Source organism: Pleurodeles waltl, chromosome 4_2 (assembly GCF_031143425.1).
Source record: "Pleurodeles waltl isolate 20211129_DDA chromosome 4_2, aPleWal1.hap1.20221129, whole genome shotgun sequence".
In the NCBI taxonomy this organism is placed as follows: Eukaryota; Metazoa; Chordata; class Amphibia; order Caudata; family Salamandridae; genus Pleurodeles; species Pleurodeles waltl.
The window spans coordinates 572,802,985-572,820,377 of record NC_090443.1 but is presented as its reverse complement, the minus strand read 5'-3'; the positions used below and the strand labels follow the sequence as shown (position 1 = coordinate 572,820,377).

Sequence of the window (17,393 nt, the reverse complement as noted above, 5' to 3'; positions counted from 1 at the left end):
ATGAAAAGGAATGTGCAATAGTAAGAAAAAGAGATAGGAAGCATCAAGTGGTGGAAGAAATAGGCATGAGGTGGAATACAGACTAAGAAATCTTAACATTTGGCAGGCCTTGGTTTCATTAAAGCTGTGTCAGCCTCCCAAGAAGCACATTCAGCTCATGCCCCATTGTATATACAAATTAAGAACTGATTCTACCTCGAACCACTGACAAGGAGTGAGAGTGATACATTGTGGTATAAATCCTCACTGCTCAGAAACTTTTCTCTTTCTGCAGCTGCCTCGAGATTGCTTGCAAATTGTCTGGGCAGCTAGTAGGCAAAGCAGATTTAAATGCTGAAGGCTCAAACAACAGTGGAAAAGACCCCTCTTCTTCTTCAAATTCAGCCTGCTTAGCATTATTTAACCCCCTTTTTCCTGACAGTGACAGCAGAAAGCTTGTGGCCTTCTTGCAGTACTGGAAACTGAAACGGTGTTTGGAAGTTGATAGGCTGCCACAGAGTCTTCAGAATAAAGATTAGGACATACTGCTGATGAACAGCATTTGCCAATGTTATGGTTGTTAAACTGCAATATTGTTCAGTTGGGACCATAGACTCGTTATGTTTTGTCTTATGCGTATGGTCCTAGTGTCCATGGTTTCCCTGTTGATCACACAGGCCTTGCTTTGTGTCCAAGCTATAGTGTCACCACGTCCCATTACCAATGACTTTGTATAACTCTAAGTGCCCTTGTCTGTGACACTGTGTGCCTGTATGTGAATGCCCCACTCTCAGTGTTGAAATGTCTTCTAGTGTCAGTGGGATTCAGTGTACATGTGTCAGTGTCCCCTCATTGTACAAATGTCAATGTACTTGTAACAGTGCTAGTGTCTCCTTGCCCATGTGTCCCTTTGCCAGTTTGAGTCCCTGTGTCAGGGTACCACTGCCAATTATTCCAATACCTGTGTCATTGTCCTGGTGTGTCCACTTCAGTGTCAGTCCATATACCTTTAACTGCCCCACTGTCAGTGTTTCACAGTATCAGAGGCTATGTGCTAGCAGCAACAAATCTTAATTCTTCTCAAGGTATATGCTACTGTTCCTGTGTTATTGTATCCAAATTAGGGCTCTTGTGCCAATGCCCCAATATAAGCCGGAATGAGGACAAAGGCAACGCAGCATTGCCAATGGTTACTGCCACAGTGACAATACTTGAAAACTCAGACATTAGGATAAAAGGACACCACCACAGAGACACTGACTGCTGTAGTGCCAGCAGCTCAGGGTCAGTGCCTACATGTTGGTACCCTGGTGCCATATTACTTCTATCATTAGTTCGTGTTGTTCATTGCCTATAGGTGTGCCATGGCCAAAGACAACTGTGATAGTTGTCTAGGAGGATAGCATGAAAGGTTTGTTGTGCTGGAGTAAATTACATCCAGTATAATTTGTGTGGTATTCATTTGGGATTGTAACGTACTGGGTGATGTTGGCAGTCTACATATAACTGAATGTTTTAAAGCTATTGGATGCTGCATTTCATGGAGATTAAGGCTTTCATGAGCAGGGCAGACATGTTGGTGACCAAATTCCGATTACATTAAGACATGATAGTGTCCCAAGGGGATAGTGCTCCACCTAATCACTACTGGATTGGTGTCTCTTACATAGATTCTCTGGATTCGGAAACCCTGAGACCTAATGTCCTGTCTGGAAACTCCAGTTTGACAAATCAGAAGGATTGTGCAGGGGCTGTAGGTACAAAGGATAGCCCTGTGTCAAACCCTCCTAAGGCATTATGGGTTGCATGGATGGCTCCTTCAGACTGGCAAAAGCCTCCCTTCCCCTGACGCTTTCTCTACCCAGGCCACTCTCTTAGCATAGAAACTCCCACTCACATTTTCTGCTTGGTAAATGCAACTGGAACTGTCAACTAGTCAGAGCTTAATTTAAGCCAGTGGCTGCAGGTGGGACCCAGCCGCACTCATTTTTGGGAACCGACACTTATTTTACCTCTTCAGACTTTGACCCTGGGTGGAGGAGAGACAAACATAAAAGAAGGAACGAAGGAGGGAGTGGTAGGTGTAAAAGGAGTACCAGAGAAAGAAAGAGATGAAAAAAAAGAACCTCAAAATTTGAGATAAGGGGTCAGGGATTGTCTGGTCGTTATGTAGTCTTGGTATTAGGCACCTGTGACATTGGACAGAGTGGCTGCGAGCTTCTGAGCAAACTTTTGGGCCCCAGTCCATATTTTTTTTTTTTTATTAACCACTGGATCTGGTGCACAAGAGAAGAATGAATAATTCCTAAAATAAAATAATGATTTCTGCAACATGTCTTTAATCGTTGGTATGTTACCGATTCTTACAAAAGCAATCAACAAAGAAGGCAATTTAGCATGCTAATATTAACTTACTACATTATAAAATGACTACGTTTCTTCACATAAATCAATCCAGTAGGCTATTTTAACTTGAATTTACAACATGCTTGAGTCCTGTGTGGGTGAATGCCTTTCAAAATAAACCTGCACATCGGGAATTTCCTTGTTGTCCGTTTCCCAGCACGAAGTGTTACCAGTGCAAGGCTCTCACTGCACTGGCATGCTGAGATAATCAATATGTGTGTGACATACGTCAATATGTCACCAGGGATACATAAAGATTCCAAGCAAGGTCGGATTGTTTTGGAAGCCTCTGAAGCAGGAAGCACAGATATTGCTTCCAGCAACGCAGATTACTTCCTGATCAAGGCACCGGGGAGCTCTTTAAAGTAAGTCATTTTTATGACCTGGACACACATAAAGGCGTTGGCCAGTAAGTGTACAAAGCAAAGAATCTCCGGCGTAAGGCAAAAAGAACAGTGTGTCAACAGAACCTACCCAATATGACATTGAGCTTTGGTTTATTACTGGGAACTGGCACCTCAAAGAAAAAAAATATTTGCAAAATATGCATTTTTTGCTATACTTTTGAATTTTCGAAGATTATCATTTATAACTGCGTGCATGCCTTTGAAATAATGACTTCTCCGCAGACTGAATTAATGGAGTGATATAGCAAGGAAAGTAGACACCCCCTCCCTGGTTGGGTAAAAAGGCACCTAAAATTCATGGCAGTAGGTCCTATAACACCTAGGATTTTCGGAGTCACTGAACCATACATGCCATAATGTTAGAAGAGGAAAGTTGGAGAATAAAGAAAATAATAAATGGGTGAATATAGTTCTCCCGTTGGATTACTTTGAAGAAGAGGCATTTTCAGACAGGGGCAGCCAAAATAAAGCTATTCAGTGAGTCTCACACCTGAATCGGGTCTCTTGGCATGTATGCACTGAACCCGCAACATCAATGGCAGCTGCACCTCTGGATGAAGGTTTTACATTAACCTCTGGGGACCCAGGTGAAAATTCCAGCTGAGGACGTACACTGGGTTTCTGCATGAGCCAGTTGGACATATCCATTTGAGGTAGATCCTGAGCTGCTTTTGAGGAAATTTCACTAGTCTCCAATCGCATCCTGGAACTGACTATCTCTGTTCATGGTGTTTAATGAACTCAAATGACATTTCTAGTTAACCAGTAGAATTCACCTTAATTTACCTGCGTGACATAATGAGCTCAAAGTCCAAAGAACCTACTTGTGGTAAGATTTTTAATAATTTACCAAGTAGTATGTTTTCCATTGGATTATCCTTAGACCACACTAGCAAACTGTGATATTGCTCAGACTAAAATACAGATAAAGTCCAAAGTTCCTCATTTGTGGAAAAAAAAAATGGAGGAACACAATGTTTTACTTAGGAGCCTGCAGTGACAATCACTGAGGTTACCGAATACCACGGTTGCCTAGTTTCAGTTACATCTCATTCCTCTCTTTCCACTAACACTTCCCGTTTCTTTATCTCACTCTTCTACGTTGTTTTTTCTTCATTCTTGCCCCCTGTGTTGCTGTTTTCCTACTTTTCTCTCCATCCTCCGTTTACTTTTCCAGATTTTCTCTCTTGTTCGTGGTCAATCAGGTGATGAATAAGTCCTGGGCCATAAAAATGAGTGTCCTGCCCATCCCCTCCACAAATTAAGGATTGCAAATCTATCCATCCCTTACAATGAACAGTAAACTCAATTTTTGTCCTTGCTTTCAGGTGAACATTGACCATTTCACTAAGGCTGTGACACTGAAGAACCTGGTTGAGCCATCACCCACCAGCTTCGACCTGGCCCAGAAGAAGATTCACGCCCTGATGGAGAAAGACTCGCTGCCCAGATTCCTGCGGTCGGACCTTTATTTGGAGCTCATCGAGTAGCCATATGGTCGGGCTGTACATGGCGTCCCTGGGGTCATACAGAGCTTCCTGTTTACTGTTTCTGCAGGCCAACATGTCTTTCCTCGGCGGCTTAGCCTTAAATGCACCGAAGTGATAATTTGTTGCTAACCCTTGAGCCATGTTGTTTTGAAAATCTGTGCTTCATTAGCTAATGAAATACTGTGCATAAACGTGGCTTTGAAATCCCCTGTTGGGAAATATATGGGGAGAATTTGATTTTGTTTTTTACAATGAATCTTTGCAGTGCTGCTTCGTATTATCCAGTCATTATCCTCTCGAACCGATATGAATCACGTCCACCCGAACAGTGCGAGATTAGGAAGCCGTCTGTGCCCGCGCTCAGTGGTCAGAATACTTGTAAAGTTCAAATTCCATTAGATGTCACGAATGTGTCTTTATTTAATCAAACCGCAAACAATAGGATATGCTGGCTGCGCAGGCTGTCATTTCTTGGAATGGGTTCTTCTGCCTCCATGTCTGTTCCCCAGTGCCATGCTCCTACACTCCCAGGAAGTCTTTGGGCCTTGTTTACGTTTTTGCGGATGGCATATCATAAGAAAACATGACAGACATCCCATCCATCATTTACATGACACTGGACACCCGCCACATTTGTGATGGAGTATCCTATCTTCTAAACTCTAGGCCCATATTTATACTTTTTTGCGCCTTGTGTGAGTCGATTTTTTAAGCGAAAGTGCCGCAAACCTACAAAACACAATTATATTTTGTAAGTTTGCTCTGCTTTTGTCAAAAAATTCCGTAAACACAGCGCTAACTTTTCATAAATCAGGCCCTTAGTTTTGAGAAAATTCAGGCAGGCATGGGCACAACCCATGGGCCAGTGTAGGCAGCATAAGATGCTGGTCAGCAAGGGGCGCTGTCTTTGAAAATATAGATTTTTTAATAGGCAGTGGAGATCACTTGGTGGCAATATGACCGTTCGACCTGGCTGGAAAAAGCTTTGCCCTGCATACGTGGCTAATAGTGGGTGAATGTACTCAATTTGGCCCACTGATTCGAAGGGGACAGAGCGTCAGTTCCTCTCTCCTTTGGCCATTCCACTAAACCTCTGGGCTTTGCTTGGCTATTATGTGTCTCCCTGGTTACAGATGGCCATGTCCAGGCAACAGGGTGGCCAAACAGGTACAAGATTAAAAGTCTGATGTATGAAGTGTTCCTTGTTTCTGGACAGTCTGATCAGTCAATCTGAACTGGCCGAAACAGTGCAGAACTGTTCTGGACCTATTGAGACGGGTTTGGGCAAGAAGCATGATGAATGTCATGCTTTATCTGTGTGGAGTTCTAGCCATCCTCATACATTTAGACTTTTTGTCGTAAAACTAATATAGAGCTCGCATGCGCAAACAGTTTCCATGGCAGTGCAAGCCCCTACAGTAGTCGCGTTGATTTTAAAGTATTTGTTTCGTACGTACCCTACCGAAGACAAAGAGCGATTTTATGACAAGGCAAACCCCCTGCTACAGTATTACAGGAAAACATGCAGTTTTGCCCACATTTCAAGGGATCCGTTTCCAGAATGTTCACAATGAAATGACAGCATAATTTTCTAAACAACATGGTTGTCGAGCAACAGTTTCTCATGCGCACTTTTGCTACCTGCATAAACTTCCATACCTGCTAAGGCATGATACCTTTGGCACCCCCAGAAGGCCATGTGCAGCCCTCACTTATGCACTGTCCCTTGGGAAGCAACAGTATGTGTCACTATTGTGTGTTGTGTGCTGAAATGTAGCATTCATTTGTCCCTCCTACGTCTTTCTGTAAAATAAATGGTAGTTTGTATCACGTATTTCCGAAAAAAAACAGACATCCTGTTTATGGTTACGATCTCCAGCCCAAATGGGTTCAAAATGTGATGACATTATTTCTTGGTTGTAAAGGTTGGATTGAGGTGACAGTAAAATCTGGTTATGACACCGCTGGTTTCATGTAAAATGAATTTCCTCTGCGCTGAACATACCTTTTGAGTGGGTATTCTTTCAGAAGAATGCCTTAGGAGCCAATTGTAGGTTTTTGCACCAAATCGCAGGCTCCCGTCCCCAAAACCTGACACGTTTTCTTCAAATATATGTTTTCACTGCAGTAGAGAGACTGGGGTCTATATGACTGTCACTGTTGTCCTTTCGTCTTTTCGGAATATTGTAATAACCCAATATAGACTACACAGACTACATGACACCTCGTCAAACGGCAGTTGTGGTATTCTGAATTTAAGAATATTGTGCATCGGCTCAATTATGTAGCGTAGCATGCTGCACATGGATAGGCGGGAAATCCACATACGGATATCTGAGCCAATACAAAGTTGCCTAGCCACTCCTCAGCTCATTCAGAGAGGGTGTGGTCCTGTTGACGTAAGTCCACTGCTACTTTCGAAGCAAAGTACGACAGCTGCCCGTGTTGTGTCCCCGATTGTGATGACATAATTCAGGAAAATAACTTGGCGGACTGCTACTCATTAGACATGCTGGTTATGTCATTAATGTGCAATGGGAGAGGCAGTCCACTCCAATCTTCAGGTTGCCATTTTGGTCTGTTAGAATGGCATTGCCTCATTAATAATCATCGTTAATTAAGGATTGGTGGGTTAACCATATTTTTTCCCACACTGGGTAATGAATGATATAGATCCCCACAAAAAGCTACTGAATTGTGTTCTAAATTTCACCCTGTAATATAGTGTTCCCTTCAGCTTTTTAATAATTCTTCTTTTGCATGGGTTTAATTTGGGCCACTGTAGGGTCACAAAGGATTTCTGTCTGCCCAAACGTTTTGATAATTCCTCGCAGCTCAAAAACCTATCCTTGTTTGAATATAAGATGTTCCTCCACTGATCGTATAGATTTAACAAATTAAAAAGGGAGAGACAAAAGAACGCTTTTGCTGGAATCTAAACCCGTCTACCTACCTAACTAATAATTCTTACAATAAGACAGTTTATAGCATCCCAACAGTCTAAAAAAAGAAGGGACACATTATTTTAAATTTCAGAAAAATGTAAGGACAGACAGACACATTTTCTGTTGCCCAGAGATCATCAGATTCGATTCTGGAAACTCAAGTGAAATTTGTAATGTAAAAATCTAAAGTTTGAAGTGAGCGCCTTAAGATCATCACATTAACTGTTTCAAGGCAGGCCTAAAAATTAAAATAGAAAACGTCTCCGCTTCGTTGCCTGCCCGAGTAAATTTTTTGATGATCATGTCAGATGTACTCACCTTCTGAGGACAGCAAGACCTTGAAACAAAACACTTGAAACCGTCAGAACTGTCGGTCGATGACTGTATCTGCTCCATTGGGTAAATTAAAACTATAGATTATATTCATATTTTTGAAAATATAACCATTGAACCCGTGAAAAAAAATGTTTTAAAACTGAGTAATAGTGAAAAGCACAGAACATGGAGAGGAGCGGATGTGTACAGAGCCAGAGTCAGGTGCTTTCATATTGAATGGTAAAAGAGGGACAACGTTTCTCCAAAGGTTGGTTCCAAAGGGCAATTTACCTCCATATTTGGCACTCATGCCATCCCGGCTGAGAACTGCTGTCTGGCCTTGGACAAGTATCTGGTACTCTCCAGTGCCATGTGTGCGGCTATGTGTATAATTCTGACTGCCTGAATACCATCTCACATATTTCTAGGCACTCTTGGTGGAGAGGGAAAGGACTGCATATGCCCTAAGGTTCACTGTTGACTAAAGGCCCACAGAGCAGGTTGGAGCACAGGTGCTTTCACAGATATCATCTGGGCCTACCGGATATGTTCAGTACATCACCATCAAGGAATCTGGTCTGATCTGCGGTTGTATTATGGAGAACTTTGGTTTAGAATTGTTTGAATCTGCCCACTGTCTACCCTAACCAGAGAAACACTGCTTCCCAGTTCCCTGTAACAAAAGCAAGCATGCATACATCATTCAAGAGGTTACAGTGCTGGGAAAATTGGGCAAGAACCAGGAATCACCCGGGAGAGTTGGTAAACTATGATGCGGAAATGGCTCTTGAGCCTGCAGTAGTTTTGGGAGCTCAATAACCACTGCTGTATGTTGGTGTGAGGGGAGGTGGGAGTTTGAAGTGGTTACAAGAGTAATGGCGAATTTTGTGTTTAGTGTGTGTTCTGATTTTTTTAGGAGTAGATCGTAAACCGGTGATTGTCACAATCCATAAGTTTTAACCTGACCTATGCATGGTTCACCTTCATGACAGATTAAAGGACCTCCTACTCACAAAGTGTGTGCGTGGTGTTGATGAGGCCTAGCTGTATTTTAAATTTGTTGGGGCTTTAAAAATGTCTTTGTTTTCTTTGGAGATTGTGGTGTGAAGACTAAGCCTAGACACAAATGACTGCCACTTTTTGTTTGATGTTGAAATGAACCCCATCCATGTATTTCTCATACATCCCTAAATATGGTGGCAGCTGGACTTTTTGGAAAACACCCATGGTTCATTTCCCTGGAAATACAATGGATCCCTCCATCTACAATACTGTTTGACTATCTGTTTATTACCACATGAGGTCTCAGTCCAGTGCCTTTTGGAACACTCAAACCAAAGAAACATTACAAAAATAGTGATCCACTACAGCTGTCTTTCATTTTGTTGGACACCAATATCCCACCACATCACTGGATGAAGGTACATGAACATGTAACAAATATGTCATGTCAAGGGTGAATAACTTGAAATTCCCTCCAACATCCAATCTTTCTCAGCATGAACCAACTGCCCCCCCCCCACCCCTCACCCCCCCAGAAAAGCCAAAGTACTCCATGTAGTTGCAGATCAGTGTTCTGGGCATCACTCTGATACAAAATGGGGTAAATCCCGATGAAGCTGTGTTTTTGCTCAGGAAACAAATGTTCATGGAGTCATGTCTCATGTACCTGCACAATCCCTATATGAACTTAGGCATGGTACCTTATCACCTTGCTCATTGCACATACAAGGTCACTTGCAATAGGATGGCATTTAAGGATACCAGTAATTATATAAATTGAGTGGGAATAAATGTTCCAGGTCAATTGATGCCCTTAACTGCATCATAGATAAATCTGATTGGTTAACTGAAGATAGTTGCTCTTTTGTGTTCCCCCTGGCTTTCACGATTATAAATGCGATTCACACTGTATTATTTTGTCTAAAGTATGGATTGAGGACAATATCGTGAGTTGGTGTTCCGGAGTAAATATAGATCATGAAATGTATGTTTTGTTAGTCAAATAGCACCCTCCTATCACCTTGTTTGAGAGAGATGTATCTCACAGCAAGAGCATTATATTGTGAGTGAGGGATAGAAAGTGTAGTAAGTGTTTTGTGGATTTATACAGCAGTGAGCGATGACTAATGAGGCTAAAATCACGGTGGCAGTCCCAGAATTTCATCTTTATCCAATTAAGGCATAAAACATGTAAATATATAACCATGAGGATTACATTATGCTTGAAAGCTACCATTCCAAGGAAAGTGCTTGTCAGGCAGCTCTAAAAATGAAAATCAATTGTAGGGGGAAAAATATTTCTATGTCAATCACTGAAGTTTGATGACATTAGGTTTTCAAGAAGAAAAGCAACCAATGAGATTACTTTTGCTTTATTTCTTATAAAATGTTTATGATAAGCAGGGCCACTGGAGTTATGCGATTGTGCAGCTGCTGCAACTTGTGCTTAATTATAGATTTGCAGCATTTACCACATAATCCATCATCTGCTGCATAACCTGTAGATATTAACAAAAAATTGTTTCTAGCTCAAATGGTTTAAAAGTTACTAAAAATGCAGCATCACGTCTTGCCACGCATTGGAAGGCCCTTAGCAAAGTTGGACTGTTCACCTTTCTGTTGCTTATAGGTATATTTGGGTGTTAAACTGGTACTAATGAGGTGCAACTGATACACATACAGTATTACCAGGTTTAAAAATGGCTAAATAATGAAGTAATACTATTACAAAATGTGGTACATTATTTTGCATAATTTGCCTATTTATGCAGCATAATTTACTCAACCTTCACACATAATTTGGACCTCTCCTGCTGCACTATTCCAGTGAGCCTGATGAGTTGGTGGCTAGCACAGGATACCTCTTATCCCAAGATGAAAATTCCTCCTACAGCTATAGGGGCTGTGGTTTTAGGGGCTTGGTTTTGAACTTCAGCCTCTGAGAAATTCACCTGATGCACTATTTTGAAGACAAAGGATGTTTAAAAATGGATGATACTATCTTTTTACGTACAGTCACTCTTCTGTCTATATAAAGGTCTTTTTTTAAAGCATCAAATAGATGTTGGATCATAACAAATCTATAACATACTCAAACCATACTTGGCAAAGGCAACTGCATTGAATGAGATTTAATCAGCCTTCACAAACTAGCAACAACAGCCTTTCTTCAGAAACTAAACGTTTCCATTTCCTCCGTGATTGTCAAATGTTGTGTTTTTGTCCAGTCACCCATGTTATGAGTTTGTGTGTTCTTTAATATCGATTACCATATATTATTAGTATATACCAATGCACGTGATAGAGAACTACGCAATAATCTATATATGCATTATGTATGTGTTTTTCATTTTCTTCTATAAAGTTAAACGTGACTTTCAGTACAATCAGTTGTGCGTTTGTGTTGTTTTGCAATGCATATCTAGAAACAAACACCAAAACTGGTTGTTTTGGATAGTAAGCATCCTTGTTTTATTTCATCCAATTTTTCCTTAAACAAAATCTCACCCATTTATTTCATAATTCCATACAACCAAAGAATTAAAATATGACATCAAGAATAGTGAACGAGCGACAGGACAACGATATTACATTACACCAACGTTTGTTCATTACATTCCCCCTGAGACAGAAGACCTCAACATCTTCATATAAACCATGTCTGCCCCCAATGCCTGCGCTTTAAAGTGAAGTGTGGGTTATCATGTCAAAGGTATTGTCCTTCCTACTTTTCATCACTATGACTCTTCCTCTTGCATGGCAATTCAATTGATTATTAGAGTTTTAGAGATTGATTTAGAAATGGGGGTTAGTTGGAAATCCTAAGATTTTGTTGAGTCCGAAGTGCTAATCCCTGAGAAGAATTCACTGGTGAAATTTCCTCCGCTGTTCCATGGCTATCGAAGTTTACCAGTGGATTCTGTTCCAGAAAGAATCTGACTCACTTTCCCTTATCACTTTGCTGTATATCAGGCTTTTGTTGGTATTGTGTAAAACAGTGTGCTGGTCTCAAGGCAGTACATTTAGAACAGCTCAGGGAGTTGTGTGCGAGAGGAGGTCTTTGGGACGATGATCATACATATGAATTCGTTGGTTTTAGTCAGCATATGATATATTCGTTTCCCCGCTCTAGGCATGACATATTTCCCCAATCAAAAAAATATATGGGGAAACAGAATGCGAAGAGCAATAGCCCATTTTAAGGATAGGCCCTCACTTCAAGCAGCCCAGTGTTTGGGCTGATATTTGTTGGACCTGACAAAAATCAACCCTGCTAGGTCTGAATTTATCAGCTCTAATAACAAACTTCCAATTAAAAGCTTGTCCCTGAACAAGGGGAACAACATATAGATTGTGATCCACCAAAATGAGCATGCCCATAATTATTGGGCATTTTTCACCCCATAAATTTCGGCACGGTTTACCTTTTGAAACGTATTGGGAAAAACAAAAACAGTGGAAGTGTGTTGTTATACACAAAACCTCTAACTCCTTTTATCGCACACATTGCAAATTATTTCGTATTTGTTCTCTTTTGTTATGAGGGTCTGATGTTTTTATGATTCTTAGAAGCAAATTATGAAGCTGTCTAGTGATGAATTTTCATGAGAATGCCTTTCAGTTTTTTCCAGTAGTTTGATATTGTGCCATTCAGTTTATCTGTCTTCTCTAGAGGGTCGTCAAGGAGGTGCATCCTTAACGATTCAAGCTACTGTATCCACTTAGTTGGCCCCTGTTGCCCTACTTGTTCTGGCAAAAAAAAAATGTAAATAAAGGTTCTGCAACACAAAAGTACTTATCCAGTATCCTTGTTCTAAATAGCATTCAAAACCATGTTATACCGTTTATGGTAATACATGCCAGGGCGTAATTAGCAGGCAGAATGGCCAATTCTGTCCATATTTTGGCCGGCCAGAAGCTTAAACTTTTTCAGTATGTTAAAACTAAAGGGATGTTTTTTGTTCTACTTCATTGGCCCGATTCACAAAGGTAAACTTAGATGTTTGGGCTAAACTTAGACCAAATGTCTAAATTTAGGACTTTGGGAATTCACAAAGGGCATTTATGAGTAGTATCTTTAGGTCCTCACTCAGGGTGGAGGTCTGCCCTGATTGCTGACCTAAAGATACTACTCGTAAGTGCCCTTTGTTATTAAAAGTTTTAAACTATATTCCTTAATGCAATCCTTTATTAACCGAGTGGTACAGCAAATGTCACAGTCTTGTATCCCACTGCTGTGTCAGCAATGTGGGAATCTGGCTTTTGATATCATATATCAAAATGATATACATCTTGCAAAGAGTCCAGGGGTTCCCCTACAAGTGGACAGGGGCTTGCTCTAGCATTCCCAAGGTGCTCTTTTATGGAGTAATGTGGTCAAGCAGTCTTAGGCTTATAGAGAGGAGTTTTAGACATCTGCAAATACTCCCACAGTCAATAAATGAGATACACGACTCAAGAACGAGATCCACACCAATTTACAAAAATAGCAAATATCTTTATGTATATTTAGGCACCAGAATCAATACAAACAGGTAAATACACTGTGCAAGACAAATCTTTACATATTTAAAAAGTTGACAGATGAAGTGTAGGAGGCTGGCCTGGCTTATAGTGGGTACCTGATGGTACTTACACCTTGTGCCAGGTCCAGTTATCCCTTATTAGTAGATTAGTAGTGTTCTAGCAGCTTAGGCTGATAGAGGTAGCTATAGCAGAGCAGCTTAGGCTGAACTAGGAGACATGCAAAGCTCCTACTATACCACTTATATCATATAGCACTATATCATAAGAATCACAATACTCAGAGTTACTACAAATAAAGGGACTTTATTTTAGTGACAATGTGCCAAAACTATCTTAGAGGATATACTCCCTTAGGAGGTAAGTAACATACACAAAATATACTTAGAAAACCAAATCAGGTAAGTAAAACAATCAGAAAGTAGTGCAAACCATTGTGAAGCTACATATAGGTATTGACCTATATGTAATGGTGTCCCCACACTCACAAAGTCCGGGGAAATTACCCTGAACAATGTGGGGGCACCTTGGCTAGGGCCTGGGTGCCCTCACACTTAGTAACTTTGCACCTAATCTTCGCTAGGTGAGGGTTAGACATAACAGGTGACTTATAAGTTACTTAAGTGCAGTGTAAAATGGCAGTGAAATAATGTGGATGTTATTTCACTCAGGCTGCAGTGGCAGTTCTGTGTAATATTGGTCTGAGCTCCCTATGGGTGGCAAAAGAAATGCTGCAGCCCATAGGGATCTCCTGGAACCCCAATACCCTGGGTACCTAGGTACCATATACTAGGGAATTAGAAGGGTGTTCCAGTGTGCTAATCAGAATTGTTAAAAATGGTCACTAGCCTGCAGTGACAATGTTAAAAGCAGAGAGAGCATAAACACTGAGGTTCTGGTTAGCAGAGCTTCAGTGAGACAGTTAGGCACCACACAGGGAACACATATAGGCCACAAACTATGAGCACTGGGGTCCTGGCTAGCTGGGTCCCAGTGACACATATCACACACACTGACAAATAGGGTTTCCACTATGAGCACTGGGTCCATGGCTAGCAGGATCCCAGTGAGACAGTAAAAACACCCTGACATATACTAAAAAACAGGCCAAAAGTGAGGGTAACAAGACTAGAAAGAGGCTACCTACCTACAGGAAGCTGCAATATGATCCTATAGAGGAAGAACAAATGTAGCAAACAGGTACAATAGAGGAACTTATGGGACCACACCAAGAGGTCACACCACTCAGCACTGGAGCGTCCGGTTTCAGATGTGTAGTATGGCGTTGGGTGCCCAGTGTTAGTCAATGGGGGATCGGTCCAGTGATAAAGATACTGCAGGTGAAGACCGGGGCTCCAGTCAAGTATCCAGTCGGGAGTAACCAATGTTGGGTTCCAACCTTGAACCAATCTTGTCTGGGGGCATCTTCAGTCCTCTTCTCCAAGAGCCAGGGGCGAAAGGTGCAGATGTGTCCTAAGGCATCGGGTTTTCTCCACTGAAGCACTCTTGGTTGAGGGGGGTCTGCGGACAGAGGCTGCACGTGGCATCTCTGAGTCCAGTGGACAAGTCTAAGGTGGGCTTTGTCTCTGGAGGACTGGGGGACTGCTATGGCACCATTGGCCCACTTCATCTCGGGCTAGGCAGTACAGATGTAGTGGTAATTTCAGGCGTCAGGTTTTTGAGGTCTAGAGTCCTCTCAGGTTTCTTGGGGTTCCTGCAAGATGCAGGGAAGCAGCTGACCAGAGGGGTGGGCACACTTTCCTGAATACTAAATTCCCCACCCGTCCAGATGACAAATGGGCCCTTGGGCAGGAGGGTTAGCTTCTCTCCTGTGAGTGAAGGCAGGTCTGCATACCAAGGGTGATAACTTCTTTGAACCCCCTACCTTGAAATGCAGATTCACAGATCATACTGTTGGGTGGGGTGTGCAAATACCTCTCCCAGAAAAGGCTTTGTGGTTGACCACCTGAGAGCATAGACTTTCACCCTAGGAGGTCAGACTTGTGTCTGGTGGTGGCAGACTGGCTAAAACTAGTCAGTTGGCACACAGGTAGTTGGTAGAATTTCAGGGGACACCTCTAAGGTGCCCTCTGTATGCATAAATCAATAAATCCTTCACTTGCATCAGTGAGGGTTTATTAATATAAGATGTTTGATAACAAACATCTCTATTTCCAGTGAAGCCATCGTGTAGCTGGGGAACTCGTAGTGACCAATGTCCAGCACATGTTCTTTACATGGCTTCCCTGTTCAATTATTATATCTCTAAATCAATAAAGACATAGCAGGGGCATATCTGCTCATGCAGGTATGCTCCCACAAGTAATATAATATATATATATAATTTATATATATACATATATATTTTTTTTTTCTTCATTTAATGTGCCAAGAAAAGTCCGGTTAGGAGTTTACAACGCTAATAGCTCTAACTCGACGTAATGCAAGACCCGCTGTATTGCAAATGCTTCTTTTCTCTGTTGTGTTCCCTGCCAGAGAGTGTGGGAAGGGAATAAAGATTATATCCCCTGCCGTACCGGGCAGAGAACAGTGTCACAGGAGATGGGGTCCTTGTGACACTGCACTGAAATCAGGGCCCGAGGGATGTGGTCCCAGAGGCTGACCTAGGGCTGCGAAGGATTACCACATGACCCCCTCACCTAAATTTAAAAACCTTCTCTGAGGGATGAGGAGTGGGCCCTAAAAAGACTTAGGGAGTGCATACCCCCACTAATATATTAAAAATCATGCCCAAGAGATCGGGTCCCTGGGACCTCATGTGGATCAGGGAGGGGAGCCGCACAGCCCTTCTCCTAAAAATATCAATGCAGTGACTCCCCTGGGCCCTAGCCCACCTTGCTGGAGTAATTTTCAAAAAGGACAGGAGTCCACTTTTTTTCTTGGCACTGTGAAAAAACAAATACCATTTTGGGACCTGGGGTGGTCCCTCTAGGACCTCCCCCACCAGGCCTAGAGGGGTACGGTAACCCTACCCTGTCCCCTGCATTTTTTGTAACTTTTTTGTAAGGTACGGGACTGAGTCCACAAGTTCTAAACTGGCTGTCACCACATCTTTGTTAATATGGTGGTAGGCAATCAGATAATTTATTTTTACCTGTCAGATCCACAGATCCTCCGTCGGCAAGGCAGGATTTCCATGGAATGAGAGCTTTTTTGTTTTGCTAATAACTGTGGTGATATTTGAAGAATCTTAAAAAACTTAACAAAGATATTCATCCACCTCACCTCCTTCTGGACAGCTTTAGGGTGATCTGTCAACGGGTGGCCGAGAAAACTCCAATTTCAATAGGATAAATTAGATAACTATGAAGAAAAACATGGCTGAGCATATTACACCAAATTTGGCAGAAAGCTAGATATTTATCTAGAAAGCGCTTGTAATTCTGTTCAGCCACTGTAGAACAATTAAAGTTCAAAATCTATAGATATGATATCTGTTGCTGCGGTACTCCTGCAGGATTCGTGAAACTCACAGGAAAAAAACAACAAAAAATGAATTTTGATTGGGCAGGTTTAAAGGAGTCCAGCAGGAATACGTGATGTGATTGGGAGCTGCAACATGAAGAAAATGTTATGACAGCCACTACAGGACTCAGGTAATTGGTATTTTTTTTAAAACATCTAGAAGAATGCAGGGTAGCCCTATCCCATTTGGGGTAGTCCAAGAGTGATTCTTTAGGGGCCACAAAGCAAATAACAATTATGAATCGTCCAGCAGGAGTCCTGCAGGACCCAGGATGACTCTCACCCAATGTGGTCCTGTGGGACTCATGTGGGGGTCTTATGGAATCAAAAAAAATATAAAAAAAGAAAATGTGAGATGGGGCTCTGTGGATGGTTGGCCACTCCACAGGGTTAAGCGCAGGCTCTGTGGCCAACACCCTCCACACATGGCCAAAGGAGGTGCATTTCGAGAAGTTGTCTGCACATGGGGGGTTGACCTCAAATGTATTGTAGCAAGATATTAGTTTACATTAGAGAAACCAATGAAAAAAGAAAGGATTAAAAATACGGAAGGGAGTAATATTTTAGCTAAACTTTAAAAAAAAATCTTAGAAATTCACTGAAAAAGTACTACTGTGTAAAACACATAAAAACCTGATACTAACCAGTTATGCAACTGACATAAGTATATCTTACACCCCTATGATGTAGTGCTGATGACTTTCCACATTGCCATAAATTTAAGATTTTATCAGAGACGTAGTGTGTGTGTGTGTCCCTATCTATCTGTCCATCTATCTATCGATCGATCTATCGATCTACCTTCGATGTATACTAGTGTGGAGTTAAGAAAGTAAATC

At 41.7% G+C, this 17,393-nt stretch overlaps 1 protein-coding gene across 1 annotated transcript in view; it reads left to right on the top strand.

Annotated features, from left to right (window-relative positions):
• The window catches only part of LOC138293112 (regulator of G-protein signaling 5-like), a 254,152-nt gene extending 243,221 nt beyond the window's left edge, over positions 1 to 10,931 (top strand). The window contains exon 5 of the mRNA XM_069232130.1: positions 4,121 to 10,931. Coding sequence (XP_069088231.1) covers positions 4,121 to 4,282 — 162 coding nt within the window. The 3' untranslated portion in view covers positions 4,283 to 10,931. The remainder of the gene's footprint in view (positions 1 to 4,120) is intronic.
• The last annotated feature ends 6,462 nt before the right edge of the window (positions 10,932 to 17,393 follow it).